This window comes from Salminus brasiliensis, chromosome 2, assembly GCF_030463535.1.
Source record: "Salminus brasiliensis chromosome 2, fSalBra1.hap2, whole genome shotgun sequence".
Lineage (NCBI taxonomy): Eukaryota > Metazoa > Chordata > Actinopteri > Characiformes > Bryconidae > Salminus > Salminus brasiliensis.
In genome coordinates this window covers 32,351,984-32,378,317 of record NC_132879.1, presented here as the reverse complement: position 1 = coordinate 32,378,317, position 26,334 = coordinate 32,351,984, and the positions used below count along the sequence as shown (strand labels likewise).

At 41.6% G+C, this 26,334-nt stretch overlaps 1 protein-coding gene across 1 annotated transcript; it reads right to left on the bottom strand.

Moving 5' to 3' along the window:
• Positions 1-3,404: 3,404 nt before the first annotated feature.
• Positions 3,405-25,190, bottom strand: crabp1a (cellular retinoic acid binding protein 1a). The gene is made up of 4 exons (XM_072673803.1): positions 24,977-25,190; positions 21,414-21,592; positions 8,416-8,529; positions 3,405-3,771 (listed from the first exon to the last, which is right to left on the bottom strand). Exons 1-4 carry the CDS (start codon positions 25,047-25,049, stop codon positions 3,721-3,723), a joined length of 417 nt encoding a protein of 138 aa, XP_072529904.1. The 5' UTR covers positions 25,050-25,190; the 3' UTR covers positions 3,405-3,720.
• Positions 25,191-26,334: the final 1,144 nt, after the last annotated feature.

Here is a 26,334-nt window from a genome sequence, read left to right as displayed (position 1 = left end):
TGAATGCCCAGACTCATTATCAGCGCCTTCTTTATGAAGAGTTTTATCATTTCATGTTGCTCGGTTTCCGAAAGCTGATTTGCATCAGAGCTTATTTGCAGCATCAATTAGTTTCCTTTCGACATTTATTCTGTTAATTAATTCTGTTGCCCTCAGAAGAAAACCTCAGAACTTCTGCATGATCAAGTATTTCACTTCATGATACTCTCAATGACTTTATTTCAAACATAAAATGCAGCAATCATGCAGTTCAGGCCATAAGTATTTGGACAGTAACCATTTTTTTAGTAATCTTCAAAACTAATCGGACAAATGACTATTTATATGATGTATTTTCCCTTATCATCTGGAGTAGATTCCAAGTGTAGAGTTTAGTAGGTGTTCACAGAAACTCTCAATATGTGGTCCAAAAAGTTGCTGATGCAAGTAAAGGAGGCTGTCATTAGTCTAAAATAAGCAAAACAACCCTTTACAGACAGGAGTGGCAGATGTGGTATATTCCTAAACAGAAAGAGTGCACTGCTGAGCTCAGAAACACCAAAAAAAACTATTCTTGGGGAAGAAAAACTCTTGCACAACATCTAGTGACGTCAATAACGTCAATTGTAGTAGGCGTATCCTTGTTCAACAGTCTACAATCAACAGACTGCTTCATTAAATACAGAGGATTTACCTCAAGATGCAAAGCACAGGTTATGTTCAGGAACAGAAAGGCCAGATTAGGTTGTTCTAGAAAAACACATCAATCAAAGCCTGATTCATTCTGGAACTAGATTCTTTGGACAGACAAGACCCAGATTGGTTGTGCAAGAATGATGGGAAAAGAAGACTCTGGAGAAGGAAAGGATCAGCTCTGAGCCGTTGGGGCCTGCACTTCACAAGACATCTGAAGGTGACATTGGCAGCAGGTTCTTTAAGTCTTGTCCAGATAGTCTAGCCTTTGCTTCTTTCAACCTTTTGTAGGTTCACTTGTCTTTCCTTGGACTGCTTTTGGTAGGTACTAACCACTGGTATTTACTTTCCCCATCATTTCCCAGCTGAGCTGCTGCTCCGTATATCCCACACAGAGCATTTGCTGAGATAAATAAATTATTAATGCATTTAAAATATACATAAACCTAAACATTTATTGTACACGTCTTTGAACGTTCCTCGTCGACCTTAAACCATATGGGTGAAAATTATCCTTAAAATGTAAGTCCTTACAGGCAAGTCTGTTCACTCGGTGGGCATCTTTGCAATGCCACCAGACAGTTATTTCCAGTTATATGAGATCAGACTTCTATCTACACTTGGAGGGGAGGCCAAAATAATAAAAATTGAAGGTCAAATTGCCTTTTTTTAAAACCATATTTTTGACAAAAACCTCATGAAGGGTGGGTGGGGTTCCTCCGCTCACTGTCTAACCAGCAGGCTGATTGGCCCTTTTTGTTGAAAGGTGGGACCCTATCTGTAAACAGACGCCACGTTGAGCCTCACCAGAGCTCCCACTGGCCGCTCTCCTCATTTATAACTTCTCTGGTTTACTATAAACTTCAGGTCTGGCCACGCCCACTTTCAGACACGTTCCTGTAGTAGTGGACATTTTACATCAAACCAGCCTGGATGACTTTTTTTACACGTTAATTATTTAATTATACAGATACCGTTCCTCTTTCAGAGATGTGGGCTTTATTATACTTTGCTCTTGTAGTTCTTAGTGAGACTTTATTTTGCAGTGCTAAGTGATAAATATTCATCAGCTGTAAGTATTATTATTGTATGTCAGTCAGCGTGGTCAACCTGGTTGGCCTGAGCTGCACCACGACCCCTGGACACTTCTTTTGTCAGCTTGCTCAGCGCCAGGCTGTTCTTCTTCTTTCTCTTAAACTCAATGACTCTTCCTACAGCTCCTTCTGTTCCGTTCCTGTGTGCACTGTCCCTTCCATGACCATGCTCTCACAGGGGATTCACCCGCACGCAAGCGCTTCTAAAGCGCCCAGTAAGTCCTCAGTCCACAGAGAGGGGCGATGCTGATAATAGTTTCCGCTAACCGTGACGGCAGCCCTGAATCTAATCGCATCTGTGCCGGTTTTAGCCCCTGCATGGGCCAGGAGGAGTAAAGGACGACACTGTACCGCTCCCAGCCTGCCGCTTATCTTCCTCTCCCACTCCGCTCTAATCCCATTGCTCAGAGGATCTGCGGCCGGATTGTCTGGGACATAGCGGAGACTGTGACTAATTGCTGCGGTGGTGCACGGGAGAGCCTGGAAAAGCCTGAAAAACACCATCCGAGCCAGAGAGACTTTTCCACAGAACGCTGTTGACACATTTAAGGTCAGCTGAGACTGGAGCTAAATATGAGCCTGACATTTCAGCCTGTCCCATGTGTCCTCACACATGATTCTATTCCTGAGAATTTTTGTAGGAAACAAGTCAGTCTATCCTAAAATCTCACACCTTGCTGCGTTCCGAGTTGAGAGCTTGTGTTTTGATCATATTTGGGATTCCTTGTAGATAAAATCTACTTAACTTAACATTCAGTCCCTGACGGACTGGGATGGGGCGTGTGGAGAAAGTGAAAATCAGACCTCTGCAGTGTTCAACAGTGGACAACAGTGCAGGATGTGTGGAAAGCTTTTCATTTGGGATATTTTAATGAAACATGAAAACATAAGGTCGGTAGTGTGCATCCTGCACAGGTTCTAAGTTTGGTGTGTTCTCCTCTTGTCCACATGGGGTTCCTCCAACCTTTCCAAAACAAACATTATACTTGGGAATGAACAGGCTATGATTAATTGCCCCTAAGTGAATGCTAGTGTGTGGTACCCTGCAGCAGCCTAAAGCCCTGTCCAAGGGCGTTCTTGCCTTGCACCCAATGATTTCGGCTCTGCTCTGGTCCTACCATGATCCTGGCCAGGTAGTAGGTTGATAAGAAGATGAATGAATGAGAATATGACAAAGTGGTGTGAGGCCCCGGTCACTAAGGCCTGAGGAGAACCTCACTGAGACTATTAGAACCTAGAGCCTTATAGACTTCAGTAGCATTACAATTAACTAGAATTACTAACATTCCAAAAGCAAAGGCTGGGGAAAAGGTTTACGCTTCAGCTCGACAACGACCTGGAGCATACCACCAAGAAAACAGGCATGGAGTTGGGAGAATTCTGTGAAAGTCCCAAAGGGGCCCAGCCAGAGTCTGGTCCCGAACCCCATACAGCATCTCTGGAGACAAATTTCAGTCTTTTTTTTTGTAATAAATTTACTGAACATTCCAAAAACATTATTATAATAAAGCTGCTTTTGCTCTGTCATTATGAAGTATTGCGTGAACCATTTAAGAAGAAGAAGTTCTGTAGAACCATCTACAGGTTTTTCTAACATTGCAAAAGCACAGCAGCCAAAAAAAGCACACAATTCAGGCCTTTTGTTCCATGTTTTATTTTTTTATTCCTGTTTTTTTTTAATATGCAATACCAATAAAATACACGCCTAAGAAAGTAAAACAATGGGTGGAGGAGAAAAGACTACATCGAGATTTAGCACACGACCATGTCTATGGCAGAACTGGGCATGCATGAATGACCAGATAAAAGATGCTGAAGTTGAGTTGTGGCCCCAGTCCCACATCACACCAAAGAAGATGCACGGTGAACCGAGTCTGGGGTTTTGAAGAGATAAGGGGGCTTTTGAAGAGTACCGGGTGATTCGTGCCACCATGTCTGGGCGTTCTGGGCGGCATCATTCTCGCACGTAGATCCGCGTGCACACCACATCATCTGCTCCGAAGGTCTGAGAGAGAGGAAAGAGAGACGAGAACACAGGCATTTCATCACTAAAGTGGCAATATCAGCTAATTTCACGCTCTTTATTTGAACCGTCTGAACCAGGTGAGTGTGGCGAGTTCTGATCTTGGAAGGTCTAAGCCTAGCTCAGTTTGGTGGCTTCTTCAACTGTAAGCTGGCTGGTCACTGCAGTATTTGTAGTACTGAAAAAGTTTCCGGACCTTTTCCTGTTTTCCACATTTTATGTTTCACCTTAAACACATTAACTTAAAGGCATCTGAGAGACTCTTGGGTCATAAGACAAAAACCTTCCGGCCTGATTGAAATCAGGATCGAACTACTTGGCCGCAGTTCCCAACAACTTGTGTAAAGGAGTCCGGATATTGAGCATCACCTCATTAACACTATCCCTACAGTCAAACACGGTGGCAGCATCATGCCAGCATCCAGGCTGTTTTCTGTCTGTGGTGAAACGAGCTAACCCTGGGTGTCCGAACAGCATAATCACTCGCTGTCTTTAAACGCAGACGGAAGACCCACCTCTTCTGAGAATACTTGGGTGAACAGTAGAGTATTATGGTCTCCTTACTGACTTGTGTTTAGTAATGTCTAAACTTAGAGGTATCTTTGAATTTGTAGTCTATTCAAACTAGCTGAGGTTATTCTTGAGTAAATAGTGAAGCACTTTAGTAAGTCGCTCTGGATAAGAGCTTCTGCTAAATGCCTTAAATGTAAATGCAAATGCTATGGGAAAGTTTTCCTGTGAAGACTAGTCAGGACATAGATTAATCCTGAGTGAAAACCTCAGAATTTCAGGCTGGGGCAAAGGTTACCGCTTCAACTCTCCAACGACACAAAGCATTCCACCAAGAAAACAGAGGCGTGGATTTGGAAAACTCTGTGAAAGTCCCGGAGAACCCAATAAAGCATCTCTGGAGACACATTTCAGTCTTTTCCTCATAATAAATTTACTGAACAAAACTATTTTTTTTGTTGTTGCTTCAGCATTATGAAGTATTGTGTTACAGGTTTTCCACCAGTTCACAGAACCCTGTAACCACCATTAAAGTATGCAAATGGTTTGAATATAGAACCCCTGCTTTTTAGTAGTATCGCTGCCTGGCATATTTAAGCATTTTTTTGTGCTCCAACACAACAACATGCCCCTCCCGAGTGAAAGCGGGATGAATTAGGAAGACTTACAAACACACTTGGTCCTGTTAAGTACTTCAGGACCAGGGTTAGAAAGCACCGATTTAGGGTATAGGCTCCTACTGCCTGACCAAGTTCTCCAGACTCGTTCTCACTCATTACTGTCAAACCTGACACTTTTCACTTTTTTTTTTTTTGGAAGAGTGCCAGCTTGGACATCAACGACTGTGCAGCAACGGCTCAGCCACATGATATCGAGGCTCTCTTTCTCTCTCTCTCGCTCACACACACAAAAAGTTCCTGTGAGCCGAAAGCCTTAAGCAATTAAAGCCTACCATGCTCCGATTTGGGGTTTTAAAAGCATCGGACACAGAGATAAAGGTACATTGTTTTTCTTTCCCCTACTTTTACTTCAGCACAAGTCTAATCAAGCGTGCCTGTCTTATGGAAATGTGCCCCAGATTCATCACAAAACGCCAAAGACAATCACACTGAGGCTGTCTGATTGCTTTTCTCTGTAATTCTCGCTTTTCTAGCTAAGCTGTGCGGTTTGCTCAGGAACCTTCAAGCATCTCCAAAATTAATGAGAGCGGCCCGAGTGACCCGAGTCAGGCCCACGTTTGGATTGGACACTCCAGCACATTCCAGACTGCAGTCTGGGTTAGAGACTGACATGAACTCCCATAGCCACTGTCAGCCCGCAGCCACAACCCTAATTCAGCCTTTTCCCTTTTGTTCCCCCTCCAAGTGAGGGTTATCCACTATATAGCCTCTCCATAAGTTTTTGTCTGACAGAGTTATGTTTATCATAAATGCTGTAGATGGCAGGACGCAGTAGTCAGGGGTTTGGATAGTTCTTTGCCGATAAATAAAATGTACCTGCTTGTTTTAGGGGCATGACTGAGTTTAGTTCTGCACTGTAATTGACCTGCTGGTAATTATGATTGTGGGTGTATTTTGAGATGATGAGTACTTTCGAAAGGAGGAGACAAGTTTATGAAAGAGGAACATTGAATGTGTGTGTGTGTGTGTGTGTGTGTACCGTGTACCATGTACTACGATACTTGTGGGGACCAGATGATTTTTTTTCTGGTTCCAAAGTTTCAATGCTTTACTTTCAAAACCTAAAGGTGAAATGCTGTACTTTTGGTGACTGAGGTTAAGGTTAGGGGTTAGGGGTTAGGGGTAAGTGTAGTGTTAATTAGCTACAGTAATAATTATGTCAGTGGATGGTCCCCACAAGTATAGCAAGATAGTTGTGTGTGTGTGTGCGTGTGTGTGTGTGTGTGTGTGTGTGTGTGCTTGAGTGTGTGTCACAAGGGGCTAAAGTGCGAAAAGCTGACCCTCCACAACAGATCCAGAAAGCTTAGTTATACTGTTCTCCAATCGATCCAATCCATTAGCTTTGGGTCCAGCAAAAGGTCAGTCTCCTTAAACCTTGCATTTTCCCTCTCTGTCGTCCTTGTGTCACACATTGCTCACGCATTATAACAAAAAAAAAAAATCCATACAGTCTTTCTTAATTCATTGATCTACAGTCATAAAACAGATTCATAATGAAGTTCATATCTAGTGTGCACTCTTAAGCACACTTCATTTCATTTGAGTGGCAGTTAAATGGCTTAAGCCTTCCTGTTAAGAACTAAAGCTTTTAGATCCAAAGATGTATTGGGGTTAATTGGGCTTGGGAGATGATAATAAACCTTGACTACCATAAACTTATCAGACTTCTGACGTATCTCCTACGTGGAAGGTCATCATCTGCATTTTCCTTAGTGTCCACTATTATCTTTGGCTGAGGTAACAGTAGCTGATTGGGGAGTATTGTTAATTTCTGGGGATTGTTTATTGCTGGAGGTTTATAAAAAGCTTGCAGAGGAGCTGCACCGCTCCACAACTCTCTCAGCGCTGGGAGGTGATTGTAAGGAACTCCTGAATGTGTTCTCTGGCCCATTGCCTGGCTCTGGGAGCTGGTGGATTGCACTGGGTTTGGTTCATGTATGTATCTCGCTTTGGGAGGCTCACAGCAAATCCTTCAGCATTCTGAAGGATTTGCTGCGTCTGAAGTTCTCAGCAAGTTGAGTTTGGTTTTTGAGGCGACGTTAAGGAGTAGTTTGGCAAAAAAAAAAAAAAAAAGTTCCCGAATGTGGTCAAAACGTTTGACGTTTGCTAGTTTAGGTTCAGACTGAAGTATTATGAGGCTAATGTAGCTAACAAGTAGTAGAAATGTACACCAATAAGCACTGGGAAAACTAGGCCAACACACACTGGCCATCACAGACCAACTGTGTTAAGTAATCTTGGGAAGTAATCTTTTAAAACAGATTTATACACATCTCTACGATAAAAACAGATAAACCTTGTATCTCCATTTGTTTCATCCTAGTTGTTTAAAGGAGGTTTGGAAAAAGAAGGTCACACAAAGTACAACGCCTGTGTGTCTAAAGAAAGAAATTCTTTTTAGATGTGCTTTTTTTAATGCTTAAGAAAAAAAGTGAATAAAGAGAATTTGACATTTTCAGAAATATTCTTAAGGACGTTCAGATTTTTCTTCATTTTTTCATTTTAAGAACATTTCTAAAAACAATTGATATTCTCAAAAAATACATTCTTAAATATTTTCTTAGCCTTATGATAGCCCCACGCTTGTTGTAGACAGAGTTCAGAAGGTACGTCTCCACAATGATCGGCGACGTCTCCAAATGTTTGAATAGTTGAATTACATAATTAATGTCTTTTTTTAACATGAATAAAAGTGAAGACTGTTATGAAAGCACTGATAGTGTGATAGGAAACTTCACTTAGTTTGATTCAGTTTTCCTCCATTCCTCCATTTCCTTCCCGGTTGCACAGATTTAACGGAATATAAAAATATTCAAAATGTTATTTTGTGTTGTTTATCATAAGCTGTGGAATGAAGAATAAAAGACTATGTCACAGGTGGCCTAAATAAGAAAATTATGATGAGTGTCTTATGAAAATCTTAAGAAAAAAATCTTAAAAGAATATTTGAGAACTTTGTATATTTGATTTTTTTGGAGAATAACATGCAAGAACATTCTTATGAACTGCTTAGTTTTATCTTAAGCTTTTGTGAATCTGGCCTCAGGTCTTTAGTACTACAAGCGGACCACAGCTACAGTAGCTGATCACAGGAAATGAGGTGGACCGTATACAGAAAGCACTGAGTGCACTATATCGACAGGACTAGTACTCTCAGTTGTTATCAGCTGCACAGCACACCTTTATCCACTGTGTTTTAGAATATGCAGTCTGAATAAAGCGCAGTTTCGATCTGTCTACCCGCTGTCCATTACTTCCTAGCTACATTAGTTTTGTAGATATAGTTCCAGCTCCGAAACTACAGAAGCAAACTTAACCCCAGCAGGCCTTGACTGATTGACTGACAACATTTGGGTGAAAAAAAAGCGTGAAAACAATGCACATTACTGGACTGGACTGCCTGCACCCTACCTAGCATCCACTAATAAACTCTCACCAGTATGAGTTCGTCCCCGTGCAGCTCCCTGGACCAGTATGTCTTGGGCCCATCTCCATCCACCAGTGTCTGCTTGCAGTAGATCTTATTGTCCGTCTCCCAGGTGGCCAAACTCTGCAAGCAATTCAGAGCATATCTCAGAGACATCATCAATCATCAATCAGAGACATCATTACACACCCATACTCTAAACAGAGCTTTAGCAGTCCACTTAGGAGTCTGCCAAAGCAAAGATGGAGAGTCATTAATGCAATAAAGAGGAGTGTGTGATGGATTAGTGTGCCTGCTGATGATGTGTTAGACCCTCTTATTCCAATCTTACATGTGGCCTTGTTCTGTCTGTGCAATTTGGGAAACTATTCTAGGCAAAATATGCTAGTAAGATATTGCCGCAAGTGGGATTTCATGAAACAATGCTTCGAAACTCCAGGCTCAAATGTTCTCCCAGCACAAAAGCTGAAGAGATGTACCATTTCATATGGGTTGGTGGTTGAACCCGTCTAGGCCGTGTCCTCCCTCAAGTCTCTTACAAACAAAGCAGTGAACCTACGCTCACTTACAAAGCTTTATGCTAAATCCTGTTAAAATTAAACTCCTGTCTTGGGGGCCTTGCTGAAGATACTTCAGACTTCATCTACTGTGATCTTCCCAGGCCACAAAACAAACTCCCAAATCCAGCCGTTATCTCCTGAGCTCCAGAAGCGAATCAGCGTCATTGGGGGAAATGAAGCAGCTGCTTCGAGAATAAAGCATTTATAGGAATATAGCAGAGTGATGAGCTAAGACCGTCTAAAGCTGAACTGATAGAGAGCTGAACTCTCTCACTCTCCTCCTCAGAATCCATAGCAAAGCTAGTATTAAAACAGTCCAAACTGCAGGTACCTCGGCCTCTCCAGTTGCGAGGTAAACTTGCGATTGTGCCCCTATGAATCACACTGACTCCCTTTTTCACATCAACTCTTTGAACAAAGTGGGACTCTGGCAGTCGCTGTTTGAAGTGGGACCCAGAAGACATGGCTTCACGCAGCTGCGGTATGAGACTGTACTGTTAATCACCATATCAAAGGTGCAGGGAGATCAGGGGAGCCTTCAGGGCCGAAGAGAAGTGAGAGAAGATCCAACACAGGCTTTTTTTTCATCTTCTTCTCCTCCCTTCTCCCCTTTCTCTTTCTCTCTCCCTCTCTCGCTCCTCCTGCCTCTCCCTCCCTCCCTCTCCCGGGCCATTTGGTTCTACCGTTAGTAGAATGTCTGTACAATACTTAGGGAGCTAATTGACCGGAACATCTGCTGGCTTTGTCTTCGAAGCATAACTCGTGTGCGCATGTAGCCGTGCATACAAAGCAAGGAAAGTCTTGCGTCTTCAGCTCATTATGGTAATACAGGCTGAACCTGTGGGGAGTGCTCCAAGTTAATGAGTTCAGTCCCCTCTCTCCTCTTGACTTCATGAGGCTGGCTCCTATAGTGTGAGAATTCACACACAGAGGGTCTCTCTCTCGTGCATTTCCTTCCTTTCCTCCCACTTCAGGCAACAGGTCTGACAGATCATCAATAAATAAACACAGAGAGGACACACTCCCTACAGCCCATAGCACTGTCTAGCCAAAAAGGACCTTCACAGATTCTTCCGTTTGCGGTGGAACCTCGTAAGGTGCTTTGAGGAACCGTCAAGAAAGGGTTTTTAAGAGAAAAGGGTTTTTTGAAGGTTCTTTGAAAGGTTCATCTTAACAAGATTCCTCCACAGTTTCAACTTGAAGAACCTCCAAAGGTTCCTCAAGGACCTTTTAACAGTGTAGGCACATCAACAGGGAGGTTGGCCCACTTTGCTGCAGTAACAGTCCCAACTCAACATTTTGGAGCACTGCTGTGAGGATTTGGTTGCATTCAGCCACAACAGCATTAGGAAGGTCAGGCACCAATGTTGGGTTCAGGCTTCATCACTCCAAAGGACACAGTCATGTTGCTCCACAGCCCAGTTCCGTTCCAGCTGGCGAGTTCCGTGCAAAGGAAGGTCAAGACAGGCAGTATGAGACTGGGCTTGGACTCTTTATAGGTTCCAAGCCAGTAGTTCTACATAGACGTACGACAGCTCATATACCGGGATAACTTCCTACCTCTTGCACAAGGTTCTCAAAGGAACCTTTCTGAAAATGGTTCTATATATCCAACAGGCTCCAGGGTTCTTTTCAGTACTATATAGAACGCAGGGGTGCTGTATGGCGGGAAAAAGTTAGAACCATTCTGAAGGCCTGTGACTGACGGAGGCCCTAAAAAATACATTAGTTAAGTATTTTGGCTTGAGTTGTGGGGTTTTCACGGGGCCCAAAATTCACGGCCACGCGGCCCAAAATCCATATTGCATCTCTGTCGGTAAAGATTGTGCAAGTTGAACATCCGTGTCAGCAATGAATTCTGAATTCACTACTTTGAGGAGGTGTCTGGATACTTTGGGAGTTACAGTGATGATAAATGATAAATCCTACATAATCTACATCACAACAGTGATAATGAGGGGCTAGCTGTTCAGGGAGTGCTTGGGTTTCTCTCACTTTGACGTATATTAACTAGCTCTAGATAGTCATTTTTTCTCTTCCTGTCTGCCCTATTGCAGGTGAGCACTTGGAAAGTCTGTCTCTATAGCAACCAGCCAGGCAAGGCTTCATTTGTCAAAGTCCTCTGCCCTCAGTTTCACAATTGTCTGCCTGCTAACGCGAAAGACAATAGCACTGCAGCTGCTTTTGGAGACTGGATTGCATGTGCTTTTAGGGACTGCAATTAATAACAACATATTAGTCACTAGTAACAAATTAGTGACAGAATGATGTTGTTTCAAAATATAGAATTGTGCACACTGTGATAAGGCCAGAAATAAGATATTCAATTTCAATGGGAGGTTTCAGTGGAAAACAATGCAAAATGTAATTATTAGAGTTATTTTAGTTATTCGGGTTATTCTTACAGGTGCCCTAGTATTTTCCTAGTATTTTAGTTGTTTCTTCACTGTAAAGAAAATTCAGCATACCCAAAACATGTCTATTAACAGTTTGAGCTCATTATATTTACACCCCTATAATTCACATACCCCCAACTCATGAGAAAAAGCTTTTTGACAACTACAACTGAGATGTAGTGAAATGCAATGGCCATTTCCAGAGAATATAGTGTTATAGTGATACTTTTATTATTATTATTATTATTATTATTATTTATTAGGTTTTCTGAGACTAACATGCACATCACCATCAGTCACAGCAGAAAATGGGTTGCTGCGAAACAAGTCATTGTGACTGCGGCTTTTCCTTTGCCAGTGTCCACAGAAGGGTGACTAGCTGAAGTTAAAGCTAGTGAAGCAACCAGGTATCTGAGCTAAGCTAGCTAACTCCTAGTCTCCATCATCTGCTCCTTTGAAAACAAACCGGACTACCTCAGACTAGAACTAACCACACATCAGAACGAGGGCTCAAAAGCACTGCACAGGCAAGCCAACAGGTGCTAGGGAGGCAAAAAGCTAACCCAGCCAACCGTCTACAATCTCTTGAGCCAACTAACCGCACACTGTGCCTGAGAGGACAGCAACACTATCATAATTTATTATTACATAATTAAATAAAACAAAGCTATGTGGGTTGTCATGGTGACATAAAACCAACTAATAAAAGCGTAAATAAAAGAGTTCATCACCACAAAAGGAAAATTCTGAGGGCAAAATAACAGGGTTGTAAATTGGCTTGTGTGGCATTTTTCGCCCTAAACAACGTCACATACTTACTATTTATATATGACGTCAAGTAAATTCTGAATAGCTCAAAAGATGCATTTTTGCATTAATGGTTAAGATGTAAATAAATGCATACAGATGATAAACTGTGGTGGCTCAAGCTCTCTCTCTCTCTCTCTCTCTCTCTCTCTCTCTCTTCGGCTGGCTTTAGTCTCAGAGGTGATCAGACTGGCAGCACTGGCGCTGATGAGCAGCTGGGTGTTGCGTGTTTGTTCAAAGCAGCCCAAGCCAGCAGCTCCTGCCAGCGTAGCTGTGCCATTGTGAGACGACAACATTAGCATCAGACACAGCTGCCTGCCTGCTTCTGTCTCCGAATCCTGGTGTGTGTGAGTGTGTATGTGTGTGTGTGGGCAGCTGCAGCTCATTACTCAAACTCTTGCTTTAGGGAATACAGTATCATTATCTACGGCCTTTCTGCTCGTTTATATACACACACAGTGTCATTATCACGGCTGTCTTCTCTGCCGTACACACGCGGCTTCGGCTCAGTGTGTCTGTTTTTGCCTCGGAGAGAGTATACACCCCTCACCCACCCTCCAAATCCCCAGATTAAGGAGCTCTTTTAACCCAGTGCCAGCACTGGCTAGCTTACTCTCTGTGCTAGAGGGCGAAAGTCTCTCTCTTTCTGTTCCTTTCCCTCTCACTCTCTTATCTCCTCTCAATTAGCTCATCATTGTTCGTGTGTGATGTGAAATCACTGATCAAAGAGCACCTCTGCTCAGACAAGATGCTAAACATTGTGGAAAAAAGTGATGTGATGAATGGTGACTTGATTCAATTGGCCACACTGGTCACTGACGTTTACCAGTAGCTTGTTGATGTGATGTATTTCCTTGCACACTACACAAAAAACTACACACCAATAGATGGTCATAGAGGCCCTGAAAAGAAAAGAAGGGACTCCTTCCTATCCCTCTGATTTTGGAACCTAGACAGTCGACTGCACAAAACAGAAAATCAGGTCAAGTTCTTTTCTCTTTCTGAGGGGTGTGTCTCTCTTTATTCCTGCATTCTTAATCTGACTGTCTTTCTCCAGCCACTACTCTGTCTAAGGAAGGAAACAGCCATGAAAAATCACACTTTTTCCAGTCCTGGAGGTTCTACCTAGTTTTTTACATTCTATAGTTTTTGCATTTGGAAAATGAATGAACCCAAAAACACTGTAGTATTTGCAGCATGCAGGTACAAGCATGATGACTGTGCTAAATCAAGGCGCCCCAGAATGTAAAACTGTATTTACCTTGCCTTAGTTAAATGAGAGTTTGGTTCATGGAACTGTGAACCTTAAACACTGTTGTGTCCAGATAAGTAAAATAGAGCTCTAAAACAGGCCAAACCCCAAGACCGGTACACAACAGTCTTGATTCACACACCCAAAATTTACATACGGCCTGCCTATTAAAGTCTTTCAGAGCTGCACGCAGCAGCTCATTGGGGGAGAATATGGAAGCGAGTTTAATAAAGGCTAAGGGAGAAGGGCTGACCAGAGGAAGCGCCACTGTGAGTAAGAGCAGTGAGTCACAGTGAAGCCGGTAAAGCAGGGTGCCGGGTGCAAAAAACCCAGATAACATGCCCAGATGGAACCAGAACGTTTTGTCCATTGGTTCCATGCTGGCCCCACATATGATTGCCCACCAGGTTCCCGTCTGGCTCAGTGATAGGACCAGAAGGGGTTAAACATGGGCCGGTTCTGGGTATACACTGCACATGGGGCCTAGATGGGAGGGTCTGTAACGATGGGGCCCATTTGGAAAGCCCAACTGGGTCTCAGTAAAAACTCACACTGAGACCATGCCCTCCTGCAACCCACCTAGCCCACGTTCCACACATGATCATGTTGGCTGGGAAAGCTAGCCGTAGCAGACCCTACTAGTATCTCTAACTACACCCTGTGCTGACTGGTCACTGATGGGACCCAGAGAGGACAGCATCATTATCCGGTAAGACTCTTACAAAATAATAATTACAAAATAAATTGCAATGTTATTGTCACAGTGCTAAGCCATGCTATGCTAGACTAAGCTATGCTATACAGCTTCTGTGAGCCTGTTTCAGTGCCGTAAACCAGCTATTCAACTCTGTATTGTTCTAAGATTGCAGAGCATTGCATGAGCAGCTTTCTAGAAACTCTTCTTAGGATCACCCCAGACATTCCTTCCCATTCCATCTTTTTTTTCTGAGAAGAGCTAGACCTAGACATCAAATAGAATCCATAAATATCAGAGAAACATAGCCCTGCTTTGGCAGGGGCCTCTGAAGTCCTGTGTAAAATCGAGGGCTTTAGGTTTAGGCTTTCTCTGTTTAATGATGTCATGCTTTTTATTCGACTTTAAAATACTTGATTCTTGAGGTCAGTGACATCAGATATGTCTAGGTATAATATATGAGCTCTGTTCATAAAGCCTTTCTCTTTATGTAATAGTATTCAGTATATTTAGGTGACACCATAGACACAGTGTTAATGCTGTCTGGTGTTGATCTACTGCTTCACCTGCAGACATAAAATGAGCTCCATTTACAGAAACGAACCCTTGAATAGTAAAGACCTAATACCTAATTTCCCCTTAATCTGACAAGGAGAACAAGGGACAGACCATGTCACAGCAACCGATGTCCTAATTAGAGCCTATTGTTCATGAGGACAGTCGTCCTGACTGAATCAACACTTACATTAATTAAGAAAATTAAGTTCTGTTCTATTCTGCTCTAAAAGTGACTGAGAGCGAAAATTAAAACCAGTAACAGGACAGCAGTAGTTTTCTTTCAGAAATGTCAATTACCTCATTGACACTGTTATGATCCTGGTTCCTGGTCTAGTTCTTGGTCCAATATCATATGTAGAAGTTGATCTTTTTTTCTCCCTAAACAAAGCAGTCAGATCAGAGGCAGTTGTCATGGCCCTGATGTCACTAAGGGTTTAACTGTGCTTGTGTTTGTCCTCGAATTTCAAAACAACTAGCATCACAACTGCACACCGCTGCACTAGAGCCTCGGCTAAGGCTTTGGGACCTCCAGGCTGGAAGGGAATTCAGGAACTTGAGATCTGAGGTTCATTTAGATTTGTTGTGTCTGGCAGTGATTCGGCTGCCGTGTCGGAGTCTTCGAAGCCTCTGCAGCTACAAGTTACATCGCAATGGCTTTAGATGCTCCATTATTCACTTAAGCAGATCATTCTGACCTTAAACTGACTCTAGCAGTAAGCTATGAAGAAAAAGAGCTATATCTAGAGTTAGCGCTAATGCTCCTAATGGAAGTAAATGTCCTCAGAGAACATGGAGATCCAGTTCACAAAGAAATACCAAGAAAACACGCTAGCAATCAGTGTAAAAAGGGGTCTCTACATACTGATTGGTGGAATTAATTTTTTTGGTAGTTATTGAATCAGGTTGATACTGTCATTTGTATAGCACTCTTACTGTACTCATACTTGCTTTTATGAGGTACTATATTTTTTTAATGGAGTCATTTTTTCCAATATTTCCATAAGAATACAGCAGCATATTACTGTTACAGCAGCATATTACAATGCCCCCTTCTATAGATACTGCTACAGTTTTAGAATACAGTTAAATGCAAAAGATTGGATGCCTCTATTTAAATGACATGTTTTTGTGATTTTCTAAGTGAAAATAAGAAAACACACTTAAATAATGACATAGTTCTATTTAAGCACGCAATTACTATATTTATTTGCACAATTTAACTTACCATATGTTATGGTTTTCAAGTAAATAAGCTGTAACTGTGTATTAAAATGTGCGCCCTGCTAGAGGACCTATACTTACCTCACTTCAATCAACAGAATATTACATTTGGAAGGGATGCCTACATTTTTTACTACTATGTAACACAACAGAATTTAATTACATATGTTACAATTTGTTATTAAAGTAATGAATTATTGCATTTCAGTTATGGAGAGAATACAAATGGCAACTATACACTGTGTGCACAATTATTAGGCAAGTGAGTATTTTGACCATATTATCATTCTTAGGCCTATTTTCTAACTCCAAGCTGTATAAACTTGAATGCTTAATGTATTTTAGCATAGCAGGTGATGTGTGTCTGTGTAATGAGGGAGGGTGTGGCCTAAGGAGGTCAACATCCTATATCAAGGTGTGCACCATTATTAGGCAGCTTTTTTCTTTAGGCAGAATGGGCCAAAAAATAAATTCAACTGACTCTAAAAGTAAAAAATTACCCGAAGTCTCTCAGAGGGATGCAGCACTCTTGAAATTGCTAAAATATTGGGTGTGATAACAGAACCATCAAACGTTTTGTTGCAAATAGTCAACAGGGTTGCAAAAAACGTGTTGAGAAATAAAGACCCAAATATACTGTCAAGGATTTTAGAAGAATTAAGTGTGAAGCTCCAAGGAACCCATTATCTTTCAGTTCTGTCATATTCCAGAACCACAACCTACCAAGAAGTACAAGATGTTCAGTTTTCAGAGACATGACCAAGGTAAGGAAGGCTGAAATCCCACCACCACTGAACAAGACACCTAAGCTGAAGCGTCTAGACCGGTCCAGGAAATATCTGAAGACAGATTTTTATGGACTGATTAATCAGAGTAACTTTTGACAGACCAGATGGATGAGCTTGTGGCTGGATCTGTACCGGGCACAGAGCTCCACTTCGAGTCAGACGCAAGCAAGGTGGAGGTGGGCTGGTATTATTAAAGATGAGCTGGTTGGAACTTCAGGTTGAACACTTTCTTTAAGCAGTGGTACAGGCAGAAGTCTGCATCTTTCAAAAAGACAATGATTTTTATGCAGGACACTGCTCCATCACATGCATCCAAGTACTCCTCTGCATGTCTAGCCAGTAAAGACATTACAGATGAAAAACCTATGACATGGTCCCCTTCCTCACCTGACCTGAACCCAATTAATTAATTCTTAAAATGAGATTTACAGTAAAGGAAAACAGTACTGAACAAGATCAAGAAACTGACAGACTCCATGAATGGAAGGCTTATCACTGTTATTGAAAAGAAGGGTGGCTATATCGGTCACTGATATTTTTTTGTATGGTCAGAAATGTTTATTGGAAAGTTTTGAGTTTTATAATTCTCACTTGAACAGATGTGTGTTTTTCATTTAGCTGCGTAATAATTCTGCACAACAATAGTTGCCCAATAATTGTGCACATATAGATATTCTCCTAAGAAAGCCAACACCTCACTTTTACTTTCTTAAACATTCAAGTTTAAGGTTTATTACCATTTTGGATTAACCGAGAGCACAGAGAGTAGTTGGTGATTAATAAAAATAATCCTCAAAAATAAGACTTTAACACAGTCTCACAGGCCCATACACAAGATTCATAACTAGGCAACAAATTGACACTATTTATCACAGCATTTACTAAAATAATACGTGATGGATACGTGTTAGATACGTGATGAGTTTAACTAGTTAATTTGAAGTACAAACTGTATTTATTCTGGTTGTGGTTCACATCTTAACACAGCTAACACTGGACCTTCCTAAGAATTTAATTAAATTAGTTCTTAAGAAAAGCCCTAGCTAAAAGTCTACTTAAGATTCATGATGGGTATTTAAACTGCAGAATTGTTCATGGCTCTGATTGTATAATGATGGATCCCACTGTCCTCGTTAATGACGCCAATCCAAAAAAAAAAAAAAAAAAAAAACGTAGTGAAAACTAAATAAGTGGATTTAAAAAAGACATTTCTTCTTAAGAAGGGTTGATAAATGAGGGCCTATGCTTTAAACATTTGTATAATGGAAACTGCATCTGGCACAATAGTTCTACATCTTCAGACAAGCACATTTGGTGCCTAGTTTAATATTTTTTTATATGTAGTATATTAATACACTTTCCACACAAAATGTTACAGTAGCAGAACAGTAAGGTGTTTGATCCAGTATGATCTGCCTGTACTGAGATACTATACAGCGCCATCACCGGCAGTGAACAGATTCTTCACTCAGTTTAGCTGCTCTACCTCTTGTACTGCATAATCTCACCAAAACAAGCCATATGAACGAGAGAGATATGAACACTGGATTTACAGCCATATGGTTCTGTAAAGGTTATTATTCACTAACTAGAATCTCTAGTGGTGCTGGACATGAATATTACATGTTGAGGTTTTCACATCAGGAGCTGAACCATGAGACAGACATCCCATCTGCCTCTCTCACAGCAGACAGATTTGATTTCACACTCACCCCTTCAGAAGTGATCATTATCACACAACAATGACGTTAATATTTTACTAAGAGGGGTATTAGGATGCCTGCGATAGGAGATGTGGTCTTCCAATTATTGTTTCCAAAGGCTTTTTTCTGTCCTGGCACCAAAGTGGTGGAACGAGCTGCCCCTGGGTGTCCAAACGGCCGAGTCGCTCGCTGTCTTCAAACGCAGACTGAAGACCCACCTCTTCAGAGAGTACTTGGACGAATAGTTCTATGGTCGCCTTATTGTATTGTGTTTAGTAATGTCTAAGCTCGGAGGTATCCTTTGAATTATTAGCCTATTCTAACTAGCTAAGGTTTTCTTGGGTAAATAGCAAAGCACTTTGTAAGTCGCTCTGGATAAGAGCGTCTGCTAAATGCCGTAAATGTAAAATGTAAATGTAAACGTATTATGCTCGAATGTAATGTATGTAACACCAATCAGCCATAACATTAAAACCACCTTCCCAATATTGTGTACATGCCCATCGAGCTACGGACTAAAACAGCTCTGAAAATGTTAAGGCATGGACTCCACAGGATCTCTACACATGTCCTGTGGTATCTGGCACTTAGACGTTAGCAGCAGTTCCTGGGAACACTCCATATAACTTGCTGTTTTTTGTGTTAGCCAGAAGCTTATATTTATATATAGGCATATTTATTTATTCTCAATTAGGGAATTTTCCAGTGGTTTACAATTATTTCAATAACCTCTGCCAAACCTGTACAGTTAATTACTGTTGAAAATAATTAGACCTAATAAAGGTCTTGTCTTGTACTTAGAAAAGGACTGAAAACCAGTTCATTCAAATGTTTACGTTTTTAACAAAAACTAGTGAGCAGACGCTGAATTTCATTAGTGAACATAGTTTCATTAGAAAAGTTGTGACTTTTCAAATACTTACCAAAATAAAAACATACACTTGTTAAAGAAACATTATCAGTGCCTTTGTATTACATGTGTAATATCTACACTCTGTAGCAAATGCACTATATGGACAAAAGTATTGATTCTCATTGTTTTTTTCAGAAATCAAGAGCATGGAGTAACTGTCTCTACTGGCCAGGGAAGGCTGTGGGTGTGCATTTACACATCTGTGTCAACAATGGGTGCAAGACTTAATTCATTAGAAGAGGTGTCCACAAACATTTGGACATATAGTGTATATATGTTAGACAGACTCCATAGAGACATTCAACAAAGTTTCTACTAAAGCATAAGTAGACTGATAAATCACTGTGCCGATCAGTTATTTATCTCAGTGTTACTGAACTCTACTAAAGCCTGAGTAGACTGATAAATCACTGTGACGATCAGTTATTTACCTTAGTGTTACTGAGCTCTACTAAAGCCTGAGTAGACTGATAAATCACTGTGCCGATCAGTTATTTATCTCAGTGTTACTGAGCTCTGCTAAAGCCTGAGTAGACTGACAAATCACTGCACTGATCAGTTATTTATCTCAGTGTTACTGAGCTCTACTAAAGCCTGAGTAGACTGATAAATCACTGCACTGATCAGTTATTTATCTCAGTGTTACTGAGCTCTGCTAAAGCCTGAGTAGACTGATAAATCACTGTGCCGATCAGTTATTTATCTCAGTGTTACTGAGCTATGCTAAAGTCTGAGTAGACTGATAAATCACTGTGCTGATCAGTTATTTATCTCAGTGTTACTGAACTCTACTAAAGCCTGAGTAAACTGATAAATCACTGTGCTGATCAGTTATTTATCTCAGTGTTACTGAGCTCTACTAAAGCCTGAGTAGACTGATAAATCACTGTGCCGATCAGTTATTTATCTCAGTGTTACTGAGCTCTGCTAAAGTCTGAGTAGACTGATAAATCACTGTGCCGATCAGTTATTTATCTCAGTGTTACTGAGCTCTACTAAAGCCTGAGTAGACTGATAAATCACTGCACTGATCAGTTATTTATCTCAGTGTTACTGAGCTCTGCTAAAGCCTGAGTAGACTGATAAATCACTGTGCCGATCAGTTATTTATCTCAGTGTTACTGAGCTCTGCTAAAGTCTGAGTAGACTGATAAATCACTGTGCTGATCAGTTATTTATCTCAGTGTTACTGAACTCTACTAAAGCCTGAGTAGACTGATAAATCACTGTGCTGATCAGTTATTTATCTCAGTGTTACTGAGCTCTGCTAAAGCCTGAGTAGACTGATAAATCACTGTGCCGATCAGTTATTTATCTCAGTGTTACTGAGCTCTGCTAAAGTCTGAGTAGACTGATAAATCACTGTGCCGATCAGTTATTTATCTCAGTGTTACTGAGCTCTACTAAAGCCTGAGTAGACTGATAAATCACTGCACTGATCAGTTATTTATCTCAGTGTTACTGAGCTCTGCTAAAGCCTGAGTAGACTGATAAATCACTGTGCCGATCAGTTATTTATCTCAGTGTTACTGAGCTCTGCTAAAGTCTGAGTAGACTGATAAATCACTGTGCTGATCAGTTATTTATCTCAGTGTTACTGAACTCTACTAAAGCCTGAGTAGACTGATAAATCACTGTGCTGATCAGTTATTTATCTCAGTGTTACTGAGCTCTGCTAAAGCCTGAGTAGACTGATAAATCACTGTGCCGATCAGTTATTTATCTCAGTGTTACTGAGCTCTGCTAAAGTCTGAGTAGACTGATAAATCACTGTGCCGATCAGTTATTTATCTCAGTGTTACTGAGCTCTACTAAAGCCTGAGTAGACTGATAAATCACTGCACTGATCAGTTATTTATCTCAGTGTTACTGAGCTCTGCTAAAGCCTGAGTAGACTGATAAATAACTGTGCCGATCAGTTATTTATCTCAGTGTTACTGAGCTCTGCTAAAGTCTGAGTAGACTGATAAATCACTGTGCTGATCAATTAATTATCTCAGTGTTACTGAGCTCTACTAAAGACTGATAAAGGTCATCTTGCAGATAATTAGTTGACCACATCAGGTACAATAACTTCTGATGACAGTTTTTACAGCGGTGTCAACATTGCCGTACCTTACACTTCCTGCCATCTACAGTCTCCTCGTCGAACTCCTCTCCGATGTGGAAGTTGATCTCCGTGGTGCGCACAGAGGTGGAGGTCTTAATGTAGAACTGCTCTCCATCCTGTCGGATCTCCACATGGGGTTTGGCAGCGGCTGCCCCAGCCACTTTCCGGAGCATGGCGTTCACGCCTGAGGGAGCACAGCATGGGGGTCATAATGAGCTTCTCTGCTGGCCAGACGACTACCCTCGCCAGGCCCCACCCCGCCCTCAGTCGTCTGACAACACGAACCCCAAACACAAGAGTCCCGTCCTTTACACAGAATCCCACCGCCATCATGCTGTTAGAAACAGCCAGAATGTTCTCTTCTCGGACCGCTTGCTGTATTGAGAACACACGCTGCAATACGTGAGAGACCTCTTCTGATTATGTGGCCGCAGATAAGCTTTCACAGCTAAGTTGTCTTAACCCTCATAGGCAATATAATGCAATTCTGCAGTTTATGCAGTCTGCAAAAAGAGAGAGGTTGTTTTTGTATCGGACAGAGCATCATGAACTCTGATTATAGTGTCATTGAGGAGCAATCTGAGGAATTCTGGGACTGCAGACATTTGACTTGTTTTTCTCATAGTGCAACACAGTCTCTGTTTGGCTGGGCTGGACCAGAGCTGTGCTTTTAAAGGCTGTGGAAACACACCAGTAAGGCTGTTGGTGACATACAAGGTACGGCATCGGCATGTTCTGCTGTTGACAACATGGAATGTACAGTCTCAAGGGATGGTGAATCAGAAGTTCGACCTTTCAAGGAAACTACAGGTCTTTTTTTTCTATTAATGTACTATAGCACCTCGGTCACTGCATTATTTATGTCTGGGGTGTCCAGTTCTGGTCCTGGAGGGCCTCTAAGACCAGAGCTGGACACATCTAAACAATGTATTTATTCCCTCAAAAGTACATAGCGGTCCTGCACTGAAGAGCTTCTGAGAGTTTTAAAGGTACTTAGTCTTAATTCACATCACCAGTGTGAAGGCACATATCTGTACACATATCTTGTACTTTTCTGAGAATGTACAATAACATGGAAATCTGATCTCAGAACCACTTGGACAGATGAGAGACCATGGTGCCAAAGCTCACAGCTGCAGCAGACAGGGTGCTGACAGATCAGAGGGCTTTGTAGTATGTATCTGCGTTACCCATGACCATGATGATGAAGTTGCTGATGAGTAACTCTTCTTTTCACAGAAGACTTCACAGACACAGTGGCTGAGTGATTTCTATGGGCAGTTGTGGTTAATTCATGTACTCCCTGACAGAGCGACAACAAGGATAGGACACCAGTCCTGGTGAACATTATGTCTGAATACAGATCAGTATCATTATCAACCTCAGGACCTTCAGATCCTTTGCTTAAGGATCCATAATGAGGCGTTTTCCCTCTATGGACCACATTATGAAAGAAGTTCAATGGAAAAATCAACTGCTATATTTCATAGTTTAACTAGACCTATAAGGAGCTTTTAATGAACCATAATGAGCAACATTTTAATATCTTAATAATAATAATCTATATCTTGAATTAATATTAATTTGAAATGGGTACTTGTTTTTGTATTTATTTTATATGTAATATAAAATAAGTTCTTTGTAGTATTTGTACTTTTAACAAATCAGCTGAATAAATTTACCAGTCGTGACATGTGAAACGCTAAATGGTGCAGGGCTGATGGAATCCAGGGCCAGGGCTACTGTAACTGTACTGTTACATCAGGGCTTCTCAACTCCAGTCTTGGGGCCCCCTTGTCCTGCACAATTTTAGCTCTTTCCCACTCCCAACGCTCTTAATCCAGATCATCAAGTAATTACCAAGCCTTTGTAAGTGTGTTGGGGTGTTGGGCAGGACATTGAGTTGAAAGAGTGCAGAGCAGTGGGTCCCTAGGACTAGATCTGAGAAACCTTACACTGCATTATATTTCCTAAAGGACCCCATTTTTAGGATCACATTTATACATTAATTTTAATGAGTCTGGGAGTCTGGCAAAATCTTTCATTTTTATATGTTACAAGTATTGAGTTTATTGAAAACTATTTCTTCGAAATATTTAAATACCTCAAAATATGCACACAATGCTGAGCTTGGACTTAGTTCTTAGCCAGTACTTGTTCTAGTCCATGTTTGCCTTGAGAGTATATTTGATAATCACACTGTATAAGCTTAAAAAAGAACAATGAAAAACATGCATCTCCATTATTGTCCGTTAGTTAGTTTTCTCCATATTTGAAACCTTGCTGCTCTGTACACCGTCTCTATTTATCACTAAATAGACCAGTAGAAATAACTCTTATTTTACTTCTTTCCCCCGCTATTCTTCTGTAAATCACCATTTTTTTTCACTGGACAGCCACAATATACACTGTTGAATACACCTTTGCTCTACTTTCAGGAAGAGGGTTAAGGTCAGACACTAGAAGATATAACAGGAACGTGGTGGTCTTTGCCTTTCTCCAGTCAAACCTTGTCTACGCCTTCTCTCCATGTGCTTCACTTTCAGGCTGCAGCGTGGAAACCCTGATCTCGTCTCTCACAATCTGCCCCGCTGATATTCCAATGCTGCAGCGGACATTGATCAAGGAGGTTAATGCACTCAGCCCTACCTAGTTTGCATACAAAATAAAGACGGAAGCGGGATATTGGTCTCGCTTATCTGCTCGACCCAACATAAACATCCTGAGTCCAATCTCTATCAGATTTGATTGTGAGGAGTAATTCAATCTGACACAGAAGGGCTTGGGTTGAATGCTTTTCCTTTCTGCCACACATCAGGTTCCAGTCTCACACTATCCCTTCTGGTGCAGTATGTAATGTAAATGTAAGAAGCCAGGCCAGATCTTTTGTGGATAAAAATTGTGGAGAATCGGGCCCAAAGTTTTTGCTCGGAGCAGCTGAGGTTTGATCGCTGCTTTTGTCTAATCTTTTTCTTCTGGCTTTTGGTTTTGTGAAGCACTGTTTAAACCCGCTCCACCACACCTGTGCAACACCACTTAAATGAACATGTATTTAAACGTTTCTTGGATTGTGCCCTAATCTTCAATCAGATGCAAAAACTTCAATATATAGAAACTGACCCAGTTTGAGCACACTGGTCTGCGGGGTCTCTATGGCCAAGCCTCACAGAGCCCGCTGCCTAATCTACAAAAATAAAGGGATACAGAAGAGAATGAGACGCACATAAAAGGCAAGACGAATAGGAGACTTCCAGCCGGGAGACCTCCCTCTGCTCCAGGGTGTTCTACTTTAATGCCAGACTTGAATAATTAGTCCTCTATACGTTGCCTGCCCTTCTACTGTACAATAGAAAGCCTGTTCTGACTGAAATACAAGTGCTGGCTCCCCTGAGTGTTGATGATACCCTGTACTTCTATGTATTCCTTGTAGAGATGCATTAACACATACAGCAAATGAGGTCTCAGAATGTGATGAAGGCTTCCAAGCTAATGTGAGAATATCAGAGACAGAGAGAGAGAGAGAGAGAGAGAGAGAGAGCGAGAGAGAGAGAGAGAGAGAGAGTCTTACCCAGGGCTTTGAGAAGTTCATCAAAATTCTCACTGCTCCTCATCTTCCAACTGCCGGCGAAGTTGGGGTGCATTTTCTCAGACAGGGTTTGACCAGGACAACCTGCAGCACGCTCTGCTCACTCTCTCACTCTCGCTCTTGCTTCCTCTCCCTCTTCTGCTCCTCTTCTTTCTCTTCTTCACTCGCTCTCTTTCTCCTCCCTCCCTCCCTCTGCTTCTCTCTCCCTCCCTCTCCTGCTTCAACTCCTGCGTCTTCCTCAGTCACTACACAACTCTCTCTCTCTCTCTCTCTCTCTCTCTCTCTCGCTGCACCACTCACTCCAGACAGGGTCTCGAGTCTGTCTCCTCGGTTCCGCCCCTATCTGTCAAAGCACAGCCTCAAGCAACCTGTTTCTGCAGAAGCAGAAGCTCTGAATGCTCAGTGTGTCTGCATGTCTCTCCTGTCACAACAGTTCCTATAGAAATATGCGGATCTCCTGCCTCGCTTCCATTAAGATGCTGCTAAAAGGGCTGGCAGTTTTTCCTGATGTGATGCTCAGCACTTTAGCCCCTTAAAATACAGACGTCCTGTTTTATTAAGTGTAAGGTTTATTGTCTAGTTGCAAGGGCTAACACATGTAATGGTAATAGCAATAAATCTACATTACTTATTTTGGAATAATACACACACTACATGGGCAAAAGTATTGGGACACCTCCTGATTCATATACTTCAGACATCAAGGGTATTATTTATCCTGCTTTTTATTGGAGTAACTGTCTATATTGTGCAATGAAAGCTTTCTCTTAGATTTTAGAGCATTGCTGTCATCCCCAATTCATCCCAAAAGTACTGGATGGAGCACCAACCATCATTGCAGAGAACACAGTTCTACTGCTGCACAGCTCAATGCTTGGGGGGGGGGGGTGGCTTTGTACCCCTCACGCCTGGCATTAGGCACGATGCCAATGGGTTCATGTTTATCTGCTGAGTCCTATTCTATTGGCATTGCATTTCTAAAGAGACTAGACAAGCTGTGTGTGGGCATCTGTGTCAGATTTGAAGGGGTGTCCACAAACATTTGGACATATAGTGAGAAAACAACTTCTCCCTGGTTAGCCACAATCCTGCCACTGTTAACCGCTTACTCCATCAGTTTACACTACACATGAGCCATTGGAGAACAGGGGGCACATTTAACCCCTCCCAGATAAATGGACCAATCTTCATTTGAAATCTTCATTTAATCTGTTTTTGAATACTAATTACATGAAACGTTCAATATTAATAATGCTTGCTGTATATTTTAGGCACACAAAATATTAACTAAATAAAACCCCGCCCACACTCTCAAGACTTTTACATAAAATAATAAGTCA